Raw genomic sequence first — 23,833 nt, 5'->3', positions numbered from 1 at the left:
AATGTTCTTAACATTATGTGGGATGATTTTATGTAGAAAATCACAAAAATTTAGATAGCTGGGTTTTCATAGACTGGGTCATAAATTTGTTTTGCACTGACTGATACTTTACTTGTTAGGCTCCTCATTAATAAGCCCTTATGATATGAAATGGGGTATGGAATTTGTTGCTGACACAAAATATATACAGTGCAGATCTTGGCTAACCTGAAAATCATTCACAGAAAGACTAATGACAGAAGGAACTTAAAGAGACAGCTCAGCCCAAAATGAGAACTTTCATTAACTTGAAGTAATAACTTCTTTTTCTTGGAATATACAAATAAAGTGCATTCCACAATTTGGCATTGTTGCAGAGCAGTTTAACGAATGCAGAAGGACAGAATCCAGGGAGTGAATTTCAAGGGGGGACAAAGTTTCAACTCAAAATTTAACGCATTTTCATTTTTTATCCATTATTTTAACGCATTTTCATTAAGTGTCATTTTCTGCCTCTAAGGTTTAAAATATAAAGAAAGGTCCCCAACTAGAGCCCCTCAATGAACCTCAGCCATTTCCTGCACTAAGTAAAAATGTAATTGTAAAACATAAAGATACAGAATGCATAGAACTATTGTAATCTTGTTCAGTACATGTTCATAAAAATGTAACTTCAAGTTTCGTAAATTTGTAATCTGACATTTCTACTCATAGTACTAGTAAGTCTACTCACAGTGCTGTGTATATAAAAAAATTGGGAAGTATATTAAGAAAACAGGGGGCACGGTGGCTTAGTGGTTAGCATGTTCGCCTCACACCTCCAGGGTTGGGGGTTCGATTCCCGCTTCTGACTTGTGTGTGTGGAGTTTGCATGTTCTCCCCGTGCCTCGGGGGTTTCCTCCGGGTACTCCGGTTTCCTCCCCTGGTCCAAAGACATGCATGGTAGGTTGATTTGCATCTCTGGAAAAAATTGTCCATTGGGTGTGAGTGTGTGAGTGAATGTATGTGCCCTGCGATGGGTTGGCACTCCATCCAGGGTGTATCCTGCCTTGATGCCCGATGACTCCTGAGATAGGCACAGGCTCCCCGTGACCCGAGGTAGTTCGGATAAGCGGTAGAAAATGGAATGGAATTAAGAAAACAATATACTAATAAGTCAAATTTAGTGTAAAATAAAAAAATAAAGATTTATTAAAATATTGTAACCAGTTTCTAATGCAGAAACTATGCAGAAGAAAAGTGTATAGAGCTGCATAATAATGACATTTTTTTAAATGAAGTTAACATACCATAAACACATGATTTACGCCATATATACTGTATAAATACTGAAAGTGTTATATAACCATTCGGATTTGTGTGGTAAACCGCATAACATTTTGATTTAAGACCCTGAAGCTGTTCTTGAAAGTCTCCATATAACAAATTTACTACATAAACATTTAATAATTTATAATAAAAAGATTAAATATCTATATCACTTTTGTTTAAAATACTTCTATAAACAGTGTCAAACTTTTCTGTTAAATTCATTTTACTATACCATAAGGACAGTTTTCTGAGCAACTTGATTGCATCACTGCATTAAACCATCATCATGGATCATGTTTGTTAGTATGTGTGTGCTTGTCTGTCTTGGAGATGGGAAACCCTGCGGTGCCAAGTGAACACCACTCAGCCAGGCATTTTACTGGTAACTACAGGAAACAGGCTTAGTGTGAATGAGCTGATTGAACCCACAGGTGCAGCTCCAGAGACCCAGCCCAAGCTCGCCGGCTTGGCCCAGACGGAACACACTCTGACCGCCACAAAGACAGCCCTCATCCCCCGCCATACTCCACCGGTCCCTGACCCACTCCAGTCTTGCCATGAAACCCAAGGAGCCGATGGGTGCTAGGGATACGGATGTGAGCCCCCCCGGCACCACGCCACCCCATTCAACCCCCACAAGCTGGAAGGAAGGACGCAGATAGCGGGAGGGGGGCGGTGTTGCGGGTGGACACCAGGTTCTTTCTTTCCCTCTCTTTTTCATCTCTCTCTGTCTCTGTGTCAGAGCAGGTGTCCCTTTCTGCCCTGTCTTCTCGGCCTCCCTCCTTTCTGTTGCCATTTCTTTTCACACACACGTTCACAAATATACAGCTGACAAACATCCCTGCTCTAATCTATCACAGGCTGTCTTTTATTGATTCACTGGAGGCACACACACTTCCCCACACCGTGACACACAGGCAGGTTGTGTTCTGTTCTCCTGCAGGTGTCTGGCGTTGTGACTGCTCTTTAAATTCTCTTTCCTGTCGATGTGCGCATGGATGCCATGATACCATTCACCAGCATGACCACACCGGGTGCCGCAACCTTCTTACCCTCCTGCCAGACAAATAGGAGATTCTATCCTCCACCTCCTGCTCTCAACGTGAACAACATGCTTTCTGTTTATGTCTCTTCCGTCCTCTGACGTTTAGAGGGAGCTTAAATGATTGAGTTATTTGGGGGAAAGAAACAAGCATACTCTGAAAAACTTTACAAACTAAAGCATATACGCGTATCACTGTTGTCATGTAGTAGTGTCCGTACAATAAAAACATTTTTTTGTTGTTGGCTCACTTGTTTATTTTTCCTTTGATTTCTTATAATGAAGCTGAAAATTCCACTTAGGTTTTCTATGCATGCAACATTATCATGGCACTGAGATGAGTTGCCATGAAAACATTTTTTAATGAACAATCACAGAAGAATCTTGCTATCCAGGAAAGACAGTGGATGTGATTACGATCAAGATTTAACCATTCGTTGGACCATGTCCATCTTTTGGAAATGATGATGAAATCATTAGCATGGAGGGCAGATGAGGGGGCGTTGGGGAAAGAGAGAGAGAGTGAAAGAGTAAGTCATTAGCTCATTACAGCAGTGCTACTCTCATATTCGTATATGGTTAGGGAGTGTATGTCAGTTAACCACAGTGTAAAGATATCTATGAGGAACTCTGGACGGGATTTAATAAGTGATTCTTACTGATTCTTAGAAACACATGAACTGGCGAATATGAACTTGACGAATATGAACTTGAAGAAGTGAACTGCTTTATTGTTTTTCAACGAAGAAGATCTGGAGTTTGTGGATCAAGACCTCGAAGGGTAAGTCGGAAGGACCGAGCAAGACTAAGTAATGCAAAACTTGGATTTAAGCCATAAATCTCAAGGATATTCTAATGATTTCTGCAAAGTTTTCTACTCATTTTACTTTGTTTCTGTCTTGCTCATGTTTTCTCTACACACATTTTTCAGAATGCAGGCTGTACCTGGGTTCAGGTGTAGAGAGCAGGGTGAGCGTTCCTCACATCAACTTGTGCCCAGAATGGCAAGGGTAACAGGGCCAGGCTCCAGTGCTGTGGGTCTCCAGGGACAACTCAGAGCTTCCAAACCCCCACGTGAGCTCAGTATGGAGGAGCAACATGAGCTTCGTAGAAAGATCAACGGTCGTGAGAGAAAGAGAATGCAGGACCTCAATGTGGCCATGGATTCATTACGGGAAGTGATGGTGCCCTATTCGTCTTCTCCAACCGGTGTAGGGGGTGCACTGCAACACCCCTACCTCCCTCCTGGAGCCTCCCCGACTGGACGCCGCCTGTCCAAGATCTCCACGCTGGTTCTGGCCCGAAACTACATCCTGCTCCTAGGCTCCTCCTTGCAGGAGATGAGGCGTCTACTGGGCGAGGTCAGCATAGGCATGGGCGTCGGCGGGACTGTACCACGTCTGCTGCTGGCAGGGGGGTGGCCGTTTCTCACCGGGCCAGGACAGTTTCTACTCACACCGCCAGAGCATCAACTAGGGGTGGCAAAATGCCATCCTCTGCCACAAAACATCTCTCCGGCCCAAGAAGAGCTCTCTGTGTGGTTAAGCAGCATTTCGGAGAGTCCGGGGTGCCAGTGTGGGGTGTGTAGGACTCCACGAGTGTTGCATGTTAACCCTGCCACACGTTTCCCTAAGTGAATTCGACTTGCTTGAAAAAAGATCTAAGAAAGTGAAAAGAGAACAACTCACAGCATCCACAACAATGACACATTTCTTTAACTAATCTGCATCCGTGGAAGGTGAGGTGTCCGGTTAACTTTTCACCTTTTATTTAGATTTAACTAGAGAAAATAGAACAGGTGTTGAGCATTTTCTACATCATTTAGCAACATTAGAGATAGATCTTGCTTTTTGACTTGCTTTTTGTTTAAATCTCAAACTGTTCTTCATATTGTATTCGCGTTCTTTGAATGCTTGCTTACAATAAAAGTAGTAATACTGAAACATTTTGTATGTGTTTGTTGTTCGAAAAAAGACGAAAGGTTTCCCTCACACACACTTACTTTTTTTAATTCTGTCATGGTGAGTGTGCGCATGCATGCTTGGATACATTCTAAGGGACTGAAATAATTAATAGTGCACCCTTTTTGGCAGTACAAGGACGAAGCCTTTCTTTCACCCCAGGCCCCCATTCAGCTTCCCATACAAACCCCACATCAAACCCGGCAGCCCCCAATAATGAGCCCACACTCTTTCTACAACTTCACTGTCTTTTTAATTCGGTCCCTCGTCCCCTGCTCGTCGAGGTAAATACGTTTACACGGGTCGGCGTGGTGCCATTCAGCACTCTCTGTGAACAACATATTCAAACGCCCGGAAAATGTCTTTCCACCAAAGGAGTTCACTTACCTAAATCACGCACAACACCCTTTCCAGCACCTAAACTCTGACATCAACCCCTCTGAAGGCCGGGGAGGTTGAGAAAGAAGCAATTCTTTCAATCTCAGGGCAAAAAGGAGGGTCCGTGAAAGGGGGAAAAGCAATTCCATCTTGTGCGTGAATGAGAATGCAGATTATAATCATAAGAATAATGATAAAATACAAGGAATAATCGGCCCTGCAGCAAAGGGGGATTAGTCCGGCCAGGCGCGTGAAAGAGGGCGAGAGGCTGAATGGAAGGAGTCTGTTGCCCATCGCCCGGGACAAAAGGAGAGGTAGATGCCATTAAGTGAGATTAGGGTTAATAGGCCTTGATTTTCTTACAAGGAGGCAAAAAAAGAAAAAGAAGTACAGAGGAGGGGTGAGGTGGGACAGAGAAGTGGAAGAGATCAAAGTAAGAAGCCCCGACTTAAAACCCTTCTCTTCACGAAGACGCACACAAGCACATGCACACACACTTTAACTTGCCACCCCTACATTTACATATAGCTGCCTTATGTCCGCTGACAACTTGAGGAGATTACCTCGCTAATTTTACCTCACTTCAGTGCTTTCTTAAGGACATCTTCTTCTGTCTTTCTTTCCTGAGATGATAACTTTCTCCCTCTCTCTCTGATGCTGATGGTGGGTGTACTGTAAGAAGGATTCAGGGGTCTGCTTTCTCTTTGTTTTCAGTCTTCAGCTCATCAGTGCTTCTATATCCAGCCACAACAAAATGAAACAAAAGACGAGAGAGTAGAGCAGAGTGTCCTATTGTTCTCCACTAAATGCAAATGTGTCCTATACTTCTCTGATATATAGCCAGACAAGCCGCTATGTGAGAGAGAAAAACTGACCTCTGTACTGTGAATTCCCAGGCAAATTGAATCGTTTCAATATTTAACGAGAGGAATTATATGTAAAACAATATGTTGTGAGTGTAAAAGAATGTTTGTGACAGGTATTTGTGTGTTCGTGAGGTTGTCAGGTAGGAAAGAAACCAACTTTAAATAATGTTTCAATAAAGTGGCGTAAATGTAGCGTAAATGTTGTAATATCAATAAAAAAGCCACTAGAAAGTCCTTATCTTGACGAAAATGTTTAATGTGTGTGTAGATGCATGAAAATTATCTCATGAATGTAGGGAAAGTGGTATATAAAAAGTTTTTTGTTGGTTTGGTCTATAGTCTTAAATGATTATAATTAGCTTTATTTCATAACAATAGAAGACCGGCTATGTAGATGTGTGTCCGAGTCAGGGCAAAGTTTAAGACTGATCGAGGGCCATCTATCCTGAGCTATGGGTGAAAAGATGAGTGTGAGAAGATCTCCACTCCTCCTTTCAGAATCTCTGCACACGTCCCAGGATTTATCTCTCTCCTCTCTGGGTTCTTTATTCCTGCAATCCAGCCCAAAAACACCAACCTCTTTGTGACTTATGAAGGGTTAGAGTGTCATCGATATATCACACACAAAACACACCACACACATACACAAAAAAGGCAAATTATTAATTCACTAAAGTTTAATTAAGGCATAACAAATTTATGGCGAATTATAACAAACATGATAACAAGTCAGAACAGTTAAAAAACTGCACAGCAACACAGTAGCAACCACCTGCCAACAACTAACAAAAACACTTTTGCAACTACATAAAAACACCATGGCAACCACTCAGAACATCCTAGCAACCTTATAGCAATGTATGATTTTTTTAGATGTAAATCGCAAAAATCTATTTTATCTTTCAGAACAGACCCTGCTCCCATGTTTACAACTTTCTAGTATCATTTCACTTTCACCTTCTTTTTCTTGAAACATTCAGGTTTTACCGCATCTTATGCCTCTCTCTCTGTCTCTCTGTCTCTCTCTCTCTCTCTCTCTCTCTCTCTTTCTCTCCCTCCCTCTCTCATTTGTTCATCTCAACGTGGGGAGTCTTGATGATAGGAAATGCTGAGCCATAAATTGGAACATCTGAATGAAAGAGAGTTAGAGGGAGGGGTGGAACAGGGGTCCCTTCTCTTTCTCCCACCCATCTTATTTATCTCCCCAAGCATTAAACCTCATGTGTCCCCACATCCATCCATCCCCCCTCCCTCTACACCCCAAATTCCTGCCTACTGTTCTGTAGCCTGGTTCAGCCCAGTACGCACACTTTACTGGGCCGGTAATGACCTGTGCCATTAACCCCCTGAGCCTCTCACACCCTCTCCCTGTCACACACACAGTTTTATTGGCCTCCATAACAGTGTCTCATTGCCCCTATGCCCCTGAAGATTGTGAGTGCTTCAGAATGGCATGGCATGGGAACAGACCAAAACCCAGGCAGTTAAACACACTCACAAAGACAGAAATGAGAGTTCAATGTCTTGCCAGATCTGTAATCTTAAACCTTACCAACCAGTGCATTTATTTCTCTCATTTTGTTTTCACTTAAAATATCCTATACCTGCTAAAAAAAGAAATGTGACTTTATAATAGACGCAAAATTAAACATAAACAACACTTTAAAATCCATTACATTTCACAGAATATCAAATCAAGTGGCAAATTCAAACTCGACTTTCTGCATTTTTAACTAGGCTAATCAGTGTTTAATATTTGTACAGTATTTAAAAAGCCAAGTTCACACAGTGTAGTAAATCTCATTAATTTTCAATCAGGAATTGTCCAAATACCTTTGGTCTTCATTTATGATTGTTTATCTTTTGTTTTATAATTTTATCTTGTTCATCCTTTGTTTATCAATTGTTTTTTCCTTATTGAGATAAACAATGGAAACTGTGCTTTTTACTTTATTTAAATCAAATGTCACTTTTTGTTTTGATACGTAGCTTTTAAATGCAATACATGTATGCATTTTTATGTGTCGCTTAGGTGTCATAGGCATAAGTCACATGTGACCCTGGATCACAAAACCATTCTTAAGTAGCACAGGAATATTTTTAGTAAAAGCAAAAAATACATTGTATGGGTCAAAATTATCGATTTTTATTTTATGCCCAAAATCATTAGGATATTAAGTAAAGATCATGTTCCATGAAGATATTTTGTAAATTTCCTACCTTAAATACATAAAAACTTTATTTTTAAGAGTGAATAGCCTGCCACAGGGCCCCTTATTAACAACTTCAAAGGCAATTTTCACAATATTTTGATTTTTTGGTACTCTCAGATTCCAGAGTTTGAAACGGTTGTTTCTCAGTCCTATTCTAACAACTCATACGTCAATCGAAAGCTTATTTATTCAGCTTCCTGATTATCCAAACATCTAAATTTTAAAAAATGGACCCATACAGCTGGTTCTGTTGTCCAGGGTCACATATATCATAAAAAACGACATGTAAAATGAATACAAGCAATCTTAGGAGAATAAATATGTAACACATAAAATTGATAAATTTGTAAAGTAGAAAAAAAAACTTGTCGCTGTAGAGCAGAATCTTTGTATCTCCATATCTTGTAATCTACTGGTTAGTTGGAAGACAAAAATGTTTAAATGCTCTCCTACTTTGGATGATAGCGTCTGCCAAATGATTTAATGTAAATGTAATGTAATATTTCATATATCATTCACATTGGTCATCCTTCATGTTTGCTTTTGCAAATATTCATACAACAAAAAGCATTAAAAAGAGCTTGTCAACTGAGTGTTTACTTATTTTGTTATTCAATTGTTGTTTAGAGATAAAAGGTTTTCCACCCGACAGCAACTTTGCTCTTTCTAACAGGAATTGAACTTTGAAGATGAATGTCATCAATAGTCATGTTTCAGTTTTCATAAGGGTCTGTAAACACACTCACACTTGGGCCAAAGTGAGTTCTCTCCAGTCTGAAGAGAAGAGCAAACACACATATACTCACAATCAGTCACACACACAGAGACGCAGTGTTAAGGCCGGGTGTCCCTGTCGGCGTGGCAATGACCCAACGGCTCTTAGTTTGACCTGTGCCCCGGTGCTGCCCTAGGGTCCTGAATGCCAGTTAACACATCACAGAGGTTTTTCTTTTCTCCCCTTTCCCTTTTTTCTTGTCTCTCTTCTTTATCTCTGACGTGTTGCTGCCCTTCTTGCCCCGCAGAGGCGGCCGCGCAGCTGACAGGCAACAGGCTTTTCTCTTTCTCTCGCCTTCCCTCTCTTCTATGTTCCTTCTAGTTCTTTTTCCTCCTCTTTTCTGCTTAATTGAGTTGTTTGGCAGACGGGCTTGTCAACTCGCCGCCACAGCGTGGGGAGTCGGTGTGTGTGTGTATAGACACACACAGTGAGTGTGTGATGGTCTTTGTGCTCCACTAGACGGGTTAGTTTTTCAATGTTAGTGCTGCTTGACTAGATATTCCACAGAGCGAAAGAGAAAGCAGGAGACATTAAGAATATAATGAATATTTAATGCTTTTAATACACATTCCAGAAGTATTAATGTTCAACACTTTTTCTCATTTTTCATAATATATGTGCTGTTGAAGTTGTTAAATTTACTATCACTATTGATAGTACTTCATTGTTAACTGGTAATATCATTATTTAGACAAGGCAAGGCAGGGCAAGTTTATTTATATAGCACATTTCATACACAAGGGCAATTCAAAGTGCTTTACATAAAATGATTTTAAAATTACTTTATTTGTATAGTTTATGCTGATAAAACAAACATCCTTGACAAACATTTAAAATTATCTATATTCATTTTACTATACTGTATTTTAAATGAATTCAAAAAGTTATTACAGTTAGGCATGCTATAAAAAAATACCCCATATAGGCTACATGAGCATAAAGAGAACATAAGTTCTGTGAAAGAGCTGACTGCATTGTGTATCCTTCTCTCCTTTAAAATGGTATTAAAAGCAAAGAGCACTTAGTCCTGACTAAGCAAACACCATAAAAATCTACCTCATTTGAGTCGAAGATCTGTGCAGATGCTTGTATGTGCAGTATACTTCACCATGAGAGGTTCACAGGCCGATCTGTTGAGAAACACAAGACAAAGCTAAAGCTCTCAGCAAACAGTGTTCATGCATCCTATCAATCACGAGCAGAGGCATTTAACCAAAACATTTCAGGTTAATTTGTTCTTTTAAATATATTCTTTAGCTATTATTATGGGTTAATATTTATTTATAAAAATGGCTCTTTGTATATTTTATTATATAAAAACATATGTATAGAAATGTTTCAATGTACATACAAAAAAGTCCACTATTCATCGTTTTATTGTGTAAATAAATACTGTTAATGTTAACTATTGCCTTAACATAAACAACATTATTGTGAAGTGTCACAGAATATTCTTAAGATAACCACAGGTGTAGTTCATATTATGTACATGTTGTATTGAGTTTGACAACCATTAAATATCTAAATACTTGTGGTGACACTTTACAATAAAGTTCTATTTATTAACAATTAGTTAATGAATTAGCTTACATTACCTAGCATGGTGCAATACTTCTACAGCAGTACATGTTAGTTTCAGCATTTCATATTTTTTTAATTAAATGTTGTATCTGTTAACATTAGTTGATGCACTATAAACTAACATAAATAACTGTATTGAAATTAACATTAACAAAGATCGCAAAATACTGAAAATGCATTTTTTCTCATTGTTAGTTTGTTACTTTATGCATTTAGTAAACAAATACAACCTTATTGTAAAGTGTTATCAGTACAATACTTTCAATACTTTGTATCGTCATTGTGTCAAGTAGCCCTATACTTTTTATCTATAATTGTAATATTTTATTCTATTGCATCATAAAACCAAATAACTTTTATATTGTGAACTGTTATTACAATGTGCTGTACCTATAGAATAGATCATGGTTTATCAGCTGCTGTATCTTGTGAGCTTGAAACATCTTAAACAGACATATTCAAATGTATAAGCCATTTGGGTAAGAGCCAAAGAAATCCACTACGGTAGTTGTTTATATATGCGCATGTGTGTACTGTATGTCCTCGGGTGTGCAAAATATGTGCTTTTCACACAGTGTGAGTGATGCTGTCATGCCCTCGTTCTTCTCCCTTGCGCACCCTGCCACTGATCACAGACAGAGAAGGGCAAAACGTGTGTGTGAAAGAGACACAAGTGCTTGTGTCATTTATAGACAAGGTCTGGACTTGAGCCACATTACCTCAGCTTTTCCCCACCTTACCACCCCAACCAAACATACACACCTCTCCTCATTTGGGACACATTGACATCCATGCCAAACCTCAACGCACGCACACACTCACCCTCTGGAAATGTACTGACAGCAGAACTCAGCAAGACGGCAGACAGACGTTGTGCTGACCAGCACAAACCTGCAGACAAGTCGACACAAGGGCAGTGGAGGGAAGGAAAGAGAGATGAGGGTGGAGAGAAGGGTCAGATTTTCTTCATCTCCAGCTTGCAGGAATGCCAAAACCAGCAGGCAGGATCAAAGCGCAACACTCTGCAGGGTTCATAAAAACCCGAAAATGTCCAGTTCTGTAAATGACTTATCACTTAAATTGTGATATAACAGCATTTCCAAGCTTGCTTTCAAATACCATTTATCAATTATCCATTAATACACCATTGTGATAAAAGACAGTCATCTATATTTTTTCCTTATATCTTGAGAAATCAATTCAAGATTTCCACATAAAGTGTTTAGTATGTTCATGTCGGATTCAAATCTCTCATTTAAAAATATATAAATATTTACATTTTGCATTGATACAGATAAATATAAATTTAAAATGATGAGAAGCCAGTATGAGTAGCATAACATAAAAAGCAACATTGTAATAGAATAAAACAATATAGTTTACAAAATCGACTTTATAGATTGTCCTGAATCAATAGAGTTCAATTCAAGATGAATTTATTATTGTGTATTTATCTCATATGCTAATTATAAAGTCATTTCATGCAGTATGTGTACTAATGTCCTTATGCTTACGGAGGGCAGTGAGAGGAGTGGCTGGTGTACAAAAAAAGCGTTTTGTTCTGTTCTGTTCGCTTAGAAGGGCATGGTCACATACACACACACACATAAGAAAAGACACACATACACACAGGTCACTAGTGGTCTCGACTGGTCAGGTCCGCAGGTGCTGCTTGGCTTGACTGGAGCATCGTTTGCATATATTTGCATACTGTCAGACAGCGTCAGAGAGTTGGAGTTAACCCAAAACCAGAGAGAGAGAGAGAGAAAGAGAGAGTGAGACTGCCTCTAAGAGCAGCAAAGTGATTGAAAACAATTCTTTCAACTATTAAAGACTCACTGATGTTATTTATGACTTAGTTGTTTCGACAGCCTTTGACACGTATTGATTTTCCTGAACAGGATTTTGGGTTTGTTTGTAAAAAAAAAAAAACATCAGTAACACAACAATAAATACATTTTAAAAACTGAAATTCCAGGCTGTTTAGAAGGTATAAACATAAAAATTTTACCTCATTTGTAAGTCGCTTTGGATAAAAGCGTCTGATAAATGACTAAATGTAAATAATACATAAACATCATATGTTTGCATGATCAAATTAAGTTTCTTTTTCCAATTTGTCATATCATAACTAAAAAGTCAATCTGGTTACTTTCAATTAGTTGAAAAATATTTATATAATATTTGATATGCTGTAGGTCACTTTACGTCAATTGAGATACAAGCACAACGGGGTTGTAGGCAAAATTAGTCCCAAAAAGAATGCACAATTTAGCAATCCAAACATAAACGTTGTTCTATCTAGATGTCATTCAATAAACTGAAAACAGTCATTCATTTTGAAATTTTGTTTTGGTGAAATTACACACTATACAGTATACTGTATACTATACAGGTTTAAAATATCTCTGTCTTAAATTAATCTCTCACTTTCTCCCTTTCTCTCGCACACTCTCAGTTTGTCCTCTCCCGCTGAGGGACACTGATGCTTGTTTACTGCTCTGGTGTCTCTGGACAGGGAGGCTTGTAGCACAGCATGGGTCTCACACAGGTGCGAAACACACAAACGCTAAATATTACAAAGTGAGGAAGGCAGCGTGTGGGGTTTGAGGAAGATTTTTAAAAATTACAGTAATTTTTTTATAATATAACTGTTACATGCAGCAAATCACATTTATTTGATTTATAGAATAAAAATGACAAAATGTATAGAGTAACTATCAGTGATAGGATAAGCTAAAACAGAAGACCAAAGTAAAATGAGAAACAAGAAAAAAATAAGAGAGGGACTCAGCCCCAAATCATTAACTAGATAAGATCCTCACGTGTATATACTTAAATGAATGCTGACTCTTATACATGGCCATTCTAATTTACACAGTTTATCGGGTACTTACAGCAAGATGACTGACACTTTGGGTGTCTCTTTTCCCCAGAATAAAATTTTAATTATTCTACACCTTTCCTGTAGCTCAGTGGTAAGAGCATTGCGTTATCAGCGCAAGGTTGTGGGTTCGGTCCCAGGGGATTGCAAATACCTATGTATAATGTATAGGATAAAGCAATGTAAGTTGCTTTGAATAAAAGTGTCTGCCAAATGCATAAATGTAAATTTAATAACCTAAACATCTCTTTGCTATAGAATTATTGAAATGACAGCATGCTTGAAATAAAACTTGTGAACTTGAGTGCTGATAGATATGGACGGAAAGAAAAGTGTTACAGATTGACAATCGCTTTCTTTCATTTGATACAAAGACTGGTCTGTTCCGCAGCAGCTCCGAATAGCCTGACCATCTGTCAACAAACCCCCACAGTACAAACATTGTGTTTATAGTGCGAACTGACTCGCACACACGCCGGCACACGCACACCTGACCATCCCAAAGCATTACATCTCAGATTGTATTCCTGCCAAGAGTTTATCACAATGGAACGCATCTCTTCCCTGTGCAATGATATCATAGAGAACCCGCTGCGCTCTTTACTCATTCTACCTCCCTCTCTTTCTGTCTCTCTCTCGCTCTCTCACTCACTCTGACACAAACCCTCTTTCTCAATGTGCGCATCTTAAGCCGGCACAATAAGATCTGGTCCCCATACAGCAGGCATGACAGTAGAGTATTGAAACGCTATTGGAGAAGAGAGACGCCACTGTGTGACAGAAGACAGAGAGGAGACAGCATGAGAGAGAAGAAGAGAGAGCGTGTTTGTCAGTCCTTACAGCTTATGGAGCCATCTTTTACTAAGATGCTCATTATTAGTGTGTGTGTGTGTGTATGTGTGTGCGTTTGTCTTTTCCCGGTTCCCTCACACACACAGCTGTGAACGGGGTGTAAGAAACAGAAAACCCCAGACTACACCAGTCATCACCTAGGCAACAAGATAGCACCTGCATCTTTTATAGTTTGTATGTCCTGAAGTTCCTGGTAATAATACAATGCGGTTAGGACACTCATAAACATCCCAGTTTAATAGAATTAAAGGGACATTACAGTATATTTTGTTGGATCCCATTGCTCAGTTGTTACAGGGCCAAACGGACCTTACTTGAACTGAAATCAAACTTAAAATGCATTTTTAATTGTAACTGTGCTAAATTTAATATTGCATATGTCATGAAGTTAACATTAAGTTGCAAAAACTCTTTAAGTAAACCAGTTGTAAACAATCAGTGTTTTTTTTATAAGCAAGCTTTAGCAGTGGATATTTTATAAGACTGGCGACATGAAGGGCCATGAAATGGTAAAATATTCTAAAACCTAAGTTCAGGTAAACATGGTCAGGGTTGTCAGCATGAATGCAAGAAGCAGCAACAATAACAAGGTGAGAAAGTAAATGCATTGGGGTTAATTTCCCCAGTGAGTCTCTCTCCCTTCCTCTAACACACACACACCGAGCGGCAGGGGGAGGATGATCTGCAGGAATAAATGTTGTCAGGTGTGTTTTGTGCTTTAACTCTAATTCTGGGTGTTTATCTGCACTAATGAACAACTCAGTGCAAGAGGGATAATTGTGTGTATGTGTGTGTGGGGGGGGGAACATGGGTTAATTTATTAGAAGAACATTGGAGACTCAGTGACTGTGACATTTATGGGCAATTAAGGAAAGGGAAAGGAGGATGAGAAACATGGAGTAGGGAAAGAATGGGTGTAAGGTCGTATTATTTGTGTCGTCCAAGTTATTAATCTGTAGTGCTCAGTACAACTTTGTTTTGATTGTTAGTCAGCTATTGTGAAATAGAGATTCTAGATCAGTCCTGTTTGAAGCTTGTTTGAAGTATTTGAGGAATTGTGGTGTTCAATACCTGGAAAAGCTATTTTTACCCTCGAACATGGTTCCGAGGGTAAAACTACCCCTTAAAATCCAGTTGAAGGCAAATGTTACAATATTCTATTAAATTATGCATTTCAATCTAAATTCAATTAAATGTTCCACAAGTAAATCCAGGTGTGGTGCTCGGGTGTCCTTACACCTTTGGCCATAGTGCATATGAACATAAGACTGAAGGGGGGATAGAGTTACCTTCAAAGCCACTAACGTCCACTTTTTATAATGTAAGTAGCTAGTTGAAACGTGTAAACAGTTTAATAGACTTTACTAACCTGCTCAGCAGGCACTTCTCCAAACAGCTGCTCTGTAATGGCAGCAGACAACCTAAAAAACAAGATTACACCCTCAGTTAACCGATCTGAACTCACACACTTGCGCATTGAGTCATTTAGTGCCTGATGCCCAAGCATTACACAATCCAGCACGGCTGACAGTCTTGCTCGTTTCCATCGGCAACAGCTGCTGGGAGGCGATGATGTCGTGCCGCACAATACGGCATGTGAGCGCTTACAAAGGCGGCACTGTGTTGGCGCAATGCCGTCACGGCCCGCTTCCTAGTTCGGCTGCCATCAACGTTTGCTGGTTTTTGTTGTTATTGTTGCGTCGGTTGTTTAGAGGCCTGTTTTGGAGACTGGGAAGAACACAAGGGTCTTAACCCCCTGGTCTCACAAATAGCCACAAAAGAAGGCCGCATTCAACAGCCGCAAACACACAACAATGCACCACACGAGGGGGGAAGTAGGTCATGGGAAGAAGCCCTGGATCTGGACGGAGATGCATTGTGGGTAGAAGAGGTCATATAGCGTGGTGTTTAGAGTCTTGTGCGACTGGCGAGTAAATATTCCCTTGATGTCCACCTTGACGACCTCTCAAATCCAGTGGGTCGTCACTTGAGATTTGACTCTATTCTCATTAGTGGGCATTTTCAGTGTCTTTGTTAATTGTGTCCTGTTTTCTCCACACCTGGCTCCACCTATTGTATCCCTCTTGTCCAATTGTATCGCTCAGTCTCCTAAAGATTTTCTCAAATGTATTTATTTTTCCTCATCCAAATGTATTTCATCAGCATTTGAATTTCTTTTTTTTGGTAAACCCATCTTTCGCAGCCATTATTTACTATCAAGACGGTCTTTTACTTTTTCTACAGTCTCTTCGACTTTGTTGTACTGGCAACACCCTTTCTCTAGTTAATTGTTCTCATAAGGATTTGTTCGCTGTCACAACTGGAGAACAGACCTTACACAGACAGCATACAGCCTGCTATCCGCCCCTGAAGGCCCTCAAGACGGCCTGTCTGTCCCGAGGGCCACACCCACACAAATACAAGTGCACAAAAACGTACATCTTGCTTATTTAACCCAACCTGTTTTTTCCTGTCCTTAAACACTTAATTCTCCTAAATCACACAGTCAGTAAAACATTATTTTTCTATTTCGTTTTCTATGTATACAGACATAAACATACACAAGCAGCAGCCACCAGGGACCAATGAAAACTGTGCATTGATATTGTAGCTAACAGGCAGTTTTGGGAATAGACAGTCCCAGGATTAGCGGGTGGGGGGAGGTAAGACTGTAACGAAGCCTGACTGGGAATTCTCATAATATGTGGCATTGGGACATGGGGACCAATGTATTGTATCCTTACTGGGAAAACATACTTCATTATGTGTCTATGTGCTAAGAGAAGAGGTCATTAATGTTGCAGACAACAACAGCCCTGGTGAACTACTGTTCCTGTTGTAATGGAACGGAAATGCCATGATGAACTATAGCAAAACGTGGTATTTATACTTTGCATGAAACCAGGGTGCAGGAAACAAACTTGTTAATTATTGTTAATCTCTATAAATGAAAAAGCATGCAAGCATGCACATCCGCCTAAAGTGATTGCTCGACCAAAAAAACTATCAGAGCAGACAAATATACTGTATTTATCAGCACACCGAAACTTCAAAAAAAAAATGAATAAATAAAAATCTCTATAGTCCATGATTAAACTTTGTACTTTTGGAGCTTTGGTATGCCGACTTCATATATAATTTCCTGCTCTTAAGTTGTCTATCCACTAAATAAACACTAATAAGCCTTTAACCTCTATACACTCAAATTACACTAGCGTTCTTCTGATATAGTCTGCGTACTTTCCATGACCGCATCCTAGAAAAGGAAGTCCTTCCGATCCTCATGGGTAAGGAGGGTACTTTGGCACATTTGGCACAGGATGGTACAGTCAGTGTGCCGCTGAAACGCATATGTTAGAGTTGAGGGTGACTCTGTGTGTGTGTACATATCAGGGAATGTGGTTATCTCAATAAGCTATGTGTGTATGTGCGTGTTGTGTATCGGGGCATGTGGTTTCCTCGGTGAGGGGTCTTGCGAGTCCTTCAGTCGGACAGCTGGAGGGCCAATCTGTCCTCTCGCTCGCCCAGTGATGGCAGGGCAGATAAGCGGCCACCACGGACCCGACCGTTACCCCTATGCCCCAACACACGCACACACCCACACTGAGAGCCCAGGAGCAGCCCACAGCCGGGGGCTGACAGCTCGACACAGCCGGCTCAGCATGGGGTCAGCAAAGGGAGGGGAGGAGAGACCTAAGGGAGGGGCCAGAGGTCTGGAGGTGGCCGTTTTTGCAGCCAAAGCCAGGCTCACTGCCAAGAGAGAGAGAAAGTGTGTCCAGATATAACAGCCAAGTGTTAAAAAGCCACTAAACGCCTCTCTAATGTGTCCGTCATTTTACTGTTGCACCTCCGCTCTCCATTTTTTTCAAAGACAGTACGAACTGTTAAAATTAGAGAAGAGGAAATAAAAGTTTACATAGTCTTCACTGTAAAAATAAATGTGTAAACAATAAGTTATGGCAACATATATGTTTAAATACTAAAATAAATACACTAAAATAAGTTAATAAATGTAATACATTTTTATAATTTACAACAACTTTTAACCATGAAATGATTTGCAGGTATCCAAATTATTTTAAAGAACGGATCAATGTATCTACTTTAAAAACTCTACCGTGTCAGTTAAATGACAACAGCTTATTGAGATCTTAGAGGTGAATATTATACGTTGTCAGTTTTCTTGAAAAGTTTTACTCGACAGTCATTAATCTCATGAGCTATCAAGGTCTGACATTAGGTCTGAGTACGAAAAAATGCCCTTAAAAAAAGAAAGTGCCCCAGACATTAATAATGTGAATATAATTAAATGATCACCATAACATCAACATACTCCTCTTACAAAGAGAAAAAACAGTATCTGTTCTCTGTAATATAGTTTAGTTTTCTGTCAGTTTTCTCACAATGAAAACTAACTAAAAAAGTTTCTTTACACAAAAAATATTTCATCAAAGATTCAAATAACAACCATTTATTCCGTAATTTTTATAGTGTAAAGAAAAAAAATGATTAGCACCTTTAAAGAGATTTAACACTGAAAATAAATAGAAGGGGTAATGTTATGTTTTAAAACTGCAATATAATTGTTATAATTTAATTATGGGGAGATATATTAAGGTCATACCTATGGAGAAACAAATTGGCTTGACACCTTAGTCCTTCGCTCCACAGGCTGTTGGTGCTCACTCACTTTAAAACTCTAGATGTGCATTCTTATCAGTTTAATCATTTTTATTAACTTAAACGTGTGTCTACGTGCATCCATTCTCTTAAATTTCTGTTTTCTCATCAACACTGACTGACATACATTGGTTTAATGCCAGAGGTGTATATGCATAGGTCCTTTGGAGGGCATGAACATGATTTCAGAATGAAGCTGGCACCATCTGTCTGTGGGTCCCACAATACCAAGGCACGGTGGCATGACGTCCCGAAACGCCTTCAGTAAACATACACATACTGGGTTAAATGGGAAAAACACAGCTGTCTCTCAGACCTTAGGTTTCTTAATTGGATAACCTCATGACACTAACATAAAGCTTGAAGAGGTTTGATCTGTGTGATCAAAAGCACATAACCTACTTTTTGTGTGACTTACATGTGATTTACATAGTAGTCACAAACTACATAAAAATTACATAATGCAAAATAAATTGTGCTATATATAAGAGGACGTTTCACTATGCAACAGACTTCAACTTTGACAGAAAACATGAAACCAAACAATGGAAAATAACTGTATATGAGATAAGGATATAATCTTGTGCCAGCATTTTTCTGACGTAATGATATTTTTCTTTTGTGTGTTTGTTACAAAAAACACATCGGTATATGTATTGTCCACAATTGAAACATTCAATTGCCGCAATCTGTGAGTAATTAATAAATTATGTTGCTTTGGCGCCACCTTTCGGTAAATTTGTGTAAATGTCTCGCTCTCGATCGACTTTTCTGTGTTCTACTCGCTTGTCTGACAAGGTTTGTTTTGCTCCAATGGTGGCAAAGGGACTCGAATTGAGTTTTTCTTGTTTGTACATTTAATGATCATTAACAAATGGAAAAAAAGAAATTCAACATCAATTTAGACGACTCAAAATTTACCAAGGAAAGAAGTCCGGTGCGTAAAGTTTAACTTGACCTCTTTTTTTTTATTGTTAGGATAGTGTAGCTTAGCGGTTACAGGTCTGAGCTGGTGACTGAAAAGATAAATATTCTAACACCTAACGTTACATAGACCTTCAAATTCTGTGTGTTTAAACAAAATAACTGAAGGGGGCTGAACGGTTACCGTAAGTCGCCTAACCGTATAACGTTAGTTGGGGAACTTAGGTAGTAACACCTGCTCTGGGTTTTTTTTTTTAGTTACTGAAATAAGCAGGATGTGACCTGGACCGCAACAAGGTGTTAAACTCTGAATCAGACGGAAATAAAACCTTACTAACCAACACAGCAACCCAATAGCCTATATGACCTTGATATAACATTTACTGGTACCAATACAGTTAGATTTCAAATGATCCATACCGTGTTTGCTATCGATAATGTAAACCGTGAGCGACGTCCTCCCAATATGACACTTCAAACATCTGGGCGGGGCCTATAAAAGACCCCCTTAAAGTTCACAAAAGATACTGCTGTAAAAAAATTGCCAGTTTTATTTTACAGTGCCAGATGGGAATATAAAATAATAATTTGGTTCAAGAAATCTTGACTAACATAGGCGAATGTGATAAAAAAGGTGTACCATAAACCGTTAAACAATAATGTTTATGCAGTAGTGATGCAAGTAACGTGTTTCTCTATATTCACACAGGTGGCTTCTTTGTTCAAAACCAAGGGTAGCCATGTAGAGACCTCTGCTCAGAGTGCTCCACCAGCTCCCGGACAACCCCGGTCCTACGCGGAGTTCGTCGTTCAGAGCAAAAACAAGGGTCTTCAGGAAACGGCCCTAGGCCCACAGACACATACATCGGCTGACGAAACTGCTGCAGGCCAAAGTAGCCTTAAGTCAACTGTAAGCGAGTTAGAAACTAGGACCTCCACAGACTTAGAGAAACCAGAGACTCTCCAGCAGGGACCAGCTGAGGTGCCAACAAAAGAGGAAGGTCAGAGTTCGGAGAGCTGTGTAATTGCTCCTCACCTCTTAGGATCAGGAAACAGTATTATCGTCAGTCCTCGACAGGTCTGTACTGTACAGTATGTTTATTATCATTAAAAGTACCTTTAGTAATTTGTTTCTTATTATAAAAAGTCTCAACATAAAGCAAAGCCAAACAACTAAACCACAGTGTTAAAATATAAATGAGAAAGTGTTGCAACGGCGATCATGCTCAATGTTTCAAGCCACCTTGCCACATAAAGGCATCGTCTAAGACCCATCTTCACCACCTGCAACTCGTAGACCACAAACAGTGCAGAGTGAGAGCTAGTGTCAGAATATGGGAAAGTCCATTGTATTTACAGTGAACAGTTCGGGTGTAAAATCATTAACATCTTACCAGATTTTTCCACACAAAGGAGCAAGATAAAAAAACTGCATGTACAGTATAAATAAGCAAATTAATCTTGAAAGTTGCTTATTGACCACTATGATTTGAATCATGATTGGACAATTATGTTTTCATCTGTATGCAGCGAGGAAACCCCATCCTAAAGTTTGTGAGAAATGTGCCTTGGGAGTTTGGAGAAGTGGTGCCAGACTATGTTTTAGGACGAACCACATGTGCTCTCTTTCTCAGGTTGGTTTGTGGTAGGGCTGCAAAATGTATTGCAAGATCGCAAATATGAATATAGTAGTGGTTTTCAAGCTGAATGATTTTTCTACTTGAAAAGTTATTTATAGTCAAAGTTTTAAGGTCCATGCAGAGAGGCTGATACGCACATGCTCTGTCATGGGAGATGATCAATGATCGGAAGGAATGTACATTTATTTTAATATAGTTTAAATTGTTTTACAAACTTAAATTATTACATCACATATCTATAGTCTGATTCAGCAAATTATCACATACCACATTTTTCTTAAATATCATGCATGAGAAGTATACCTGCTTGAAACTTGAACAATAATTTCTAATTATTTTATGTTATTGTTTAATGTAGCATTTCCCAAATAAAGGAATCCAATATACATTTTTATCGTGATATCAGCCCAACAATGATAGGTTAGATATTTCAACAAGACACCATGGCAAGTGTTAACAAATTTATGTAGATCATATTTTTAACGTATAGAAACTGGTTACAACTGCTAGTTTTGAACAATAGAATGTGCACCTTTAACTGGTTTTGTAGGTGTGATTATATGTGAGAATGGAATTGTCTCAGTTAAGGTGTGAAACCACATAGTCCTCCAGCAGTCTTTGCAAAGGAAAGTGGTCAGAATTGAAAGAAACAAACATAACACTGTGAGTAATGATTGATAGAACTATGAAGTCTAGAAAATGTAAAATACTTTCAGACTTGTAAATTAATAATTAGCAAAATAATTAACAGTAGGAATGAATGTAATTGCTAATTTAACCATGTGACATTATATGTTGACCTTGATTGGTCAATCAAGTTGATCATGCAGCTTTTGTTTTGCATGCTGGTTTACAAAGATGTTTTAAAGTTCACACAAAATAAATATATGTATCACTTTATAACTAAATATAACTAGCTTTTCAAATAAATCATTTTATTGGTTTTGATGTGTTTTTTTACAAACTTTGTAGAACACTTTGGAGAACTTACTAGTCATGTCATGATGTTTGTTTCTCAGTAACAGATGTGTAGTTAGACTGGGTCTAGCCTTATTTGTAGGCACATGTCATTAGATTTGATTTTTGTAGAGGAATGTTTCTTCATGTTTCTGTTTTTTGACCACAGTGTGCGTTATCATAATCTCAACCCGAATTACATCCACGAACGGTTAAAACAGCTGGGACAGAGCTTCGCCCTCAGAGTGCTGCTCATCCAGGTTGATGTGGTGAGCCTGTCTGAAAGTCTTATTCATTTGAAGGGAATGTCTTTATTGCCTTAGGCCTTAAAATCTAAGGCTTTTCACATTCTCTCACATTTATAATACACAAAGTTATTTACTTTATATTTAATTAATTAATTAAATTAATATTAAATTACTAACATTATGAGTGACAACGTTTGTGCTATTGACATTCTTGTCCTGTTTGTCGTTTTCTCATTTATCAGAAAGACCCTCCTCATGCGCTGAAAGAGCTTGCTCGAATATGCATCATGGCTGATTGTACTCTCATCCTTGCCTGGAGGTAGGGGGAGAGGTGAAGGTGGGAGGGGGGATCCCTTTGTGGGACGTGTAAATGTTGAGTGTTAAAAGTTTTTGAATCATAACTGCAAGGTTCTTTTCTTGTTATCAATCCTCTGCAATGTCATTTCTTCTGGAAAGGTTTCTAGTTTGAAAACTTGAGCTACTGTCTGTAATGTTGCATCAGAAAATCCCAAATTGTGTTTTGTTTGTTTGTAAGCCCCGAAGAAGCAGGCCGTTACCTTGAAACATATAAATCTTATGAGAAGAAACCTGCAGATCTTCTGAAAGAACAAGTGGAGAAAAACTACCTGTCCCAGGTTAGAGCACACAGATCTAATAACAATCATTTAATTGTATTCAGTGGCTGTAACTCTTTAAATACACTCTCCAAACCCTCCTCTTATTTTACAGGTTACTGATTGTTTAACCACAGTAAAGTCTGTCAATAAAACAGATGCCATGACCCTTTTATCTACTTTTTCTGTAAGGAACCCTCTTTTAAAATGTGTTCATACTTTTGTAAAACCCCTGGCTTATTTTAAGTCTGCAGTATTTCTAAAGTTGTTAAAATTGTATCTCTTCAGTCTCTGGAAGGCATCATCAATGCTTCGAAGGAGGAGCTAGTGTTATGTCCAGGGCTTGGTCCACAGAAGGTGTGTCTACTTGTGTGTACTAGTCTTCCCATCAATGTATGTATTTTTATTAATCCAAAAGTTTGTGTTAATTGCTTTCATGTTTGCGATTTACTTAGGCAAAAAGACTTTATGATGTTCTTCACCAGCCCTTCATAAAGACCAAGAAGAAGGAGAGCTGATAATGCCAAACTGTCTTCAAAAATCATGAAGTGTCTTAAAACACTGTAGCACATGGTTCCTGGAAACTTCTGTGAAGTCTTTGGTTTATGATGGTCTCAGTCTGTGACCCACAGTGGTTTATGCATTTATTTTTGTAGTTTATAGATATGTAAACCAGTGTGGTGTAATCGAATGCAAAAGGATGTAGATGTTCAATGTTAGATGGTAAAAATAATGTGTGAGCGAATGTATGTGTTTGTGAAACGCACAATAAATGTCATCGTTACTTTGCAGCACATTAACTGTATTTTGAATTGTTTTTGGAGGTGAGAGGGGTTCTATTATGACTCCATAACCCTCAACACAGTTGGAACAAAACTGAAGGGCCCACCTGTCATTTAAGACAAAAGTCAGTGGGCGGGTGAATGTT

The 23,833-nt window shown here is 38.9% G+C and overlaps 2 protein-coding genes across 2 annotated transcripts; both read left to right on the top strand.

Moving 5' to 3' along the window:
- Positions 1-2,929: 2,929 nt before the first annotated feature.
- On the top strand, positions 2,930-4,138 carry olig1 (oligodendrocyte transcription factor 1). Its single transcript, XM_056755638.1, has 2 exons — positions 2,930-3,113; positions 3,264-4,138. Exon 2 carries the CDS (start codon positions 3,265-3,267, stop codon positions 3,967-3,969), a length of 705 nt encoding a protein of 234 aa, XP_056611616.1. The 5' UTR covers positions 2,930-3,113; position 3,264; the 3' UTR covers positions 3,970-4,138.
- Positions 4,139-19,326: 15,188 nt separating this feature from the next.
- On the top strand, positions 19,327-23,699 carry ercc1 (excision repair cross-complementation group 1). The gene is made up of 9 exons (XM_056754827.1): positions 19,327-19,459; positions 20,156-20,524; positions 20,977-21,080; positions 22,213-22,312; positions 22,534-22,610; positions 22,827-22,926; positions 23,021-23,092; positions 23,194-23,262; positions 23,361-23,699. The coding sequence occupies exons 1-9, from the start codon at positions 19,397-19,399 to the stop codon at positions 23,421-23,423; spliced, it is 1,017 nt and encodes a 338-aa protein (XP_056610805.1). The 5' UTR covers positions 19,327-19,396; the 3' UTR covers positions 23,424-23,699.
- The last annotated feature ends 134 nt before the right edge of the window (positions 23,700-23,833 follow it).

The sequence above is a fragment of the Triplophysa dalaica genome, chromosome 8, assembly GCF_015846415.1.
Source record: "Triplophysa dalaica isolate WHDGS20190420 chromosome 8, ASM1584641v1, whole genome shotgun sequence".
Taxonomy (NCBI): domain Eukaryota; kingdom Metazoa; phylum Chordata; class Actinopteri; order Cypriniformes; family Nemacheilidae; genus Triplophysa; species Triplophysa dalaica.
This window is presented reverse-complemented; position numbering and strand designations above follow the sequence as displayed.

Coding starts and splice junctions, on each gene's coding strand:
- olig1 (XM_056755638.1), top strand. CDS start 3,265: ATGCAGGCTGTACCTGGGTTCAGGTGTAGAGAGCAGGGTGAGCGTTCC.
- ercc1 (XM_056754827.1), top strand. CDS start 19,397: ATGGAAAAAAAGAAATTCAACATCAATTTAGACGACTCAAAATTTACC. Junction 22,611..22,826: donor ACTCTCATCCTTGCCTGGAG/GTAGGGGGAGAG, acceptor TTTGTTTGTAAG/CCCCGAAGAAGCAGGCCGTT. Junction 23,263..23,360: donor CAGGGCTTGGTCCACAGAAG/GTGTGTCTACTT, acceptor CGATTTACTTAG/GCAAAAAGACTTTATGATGT.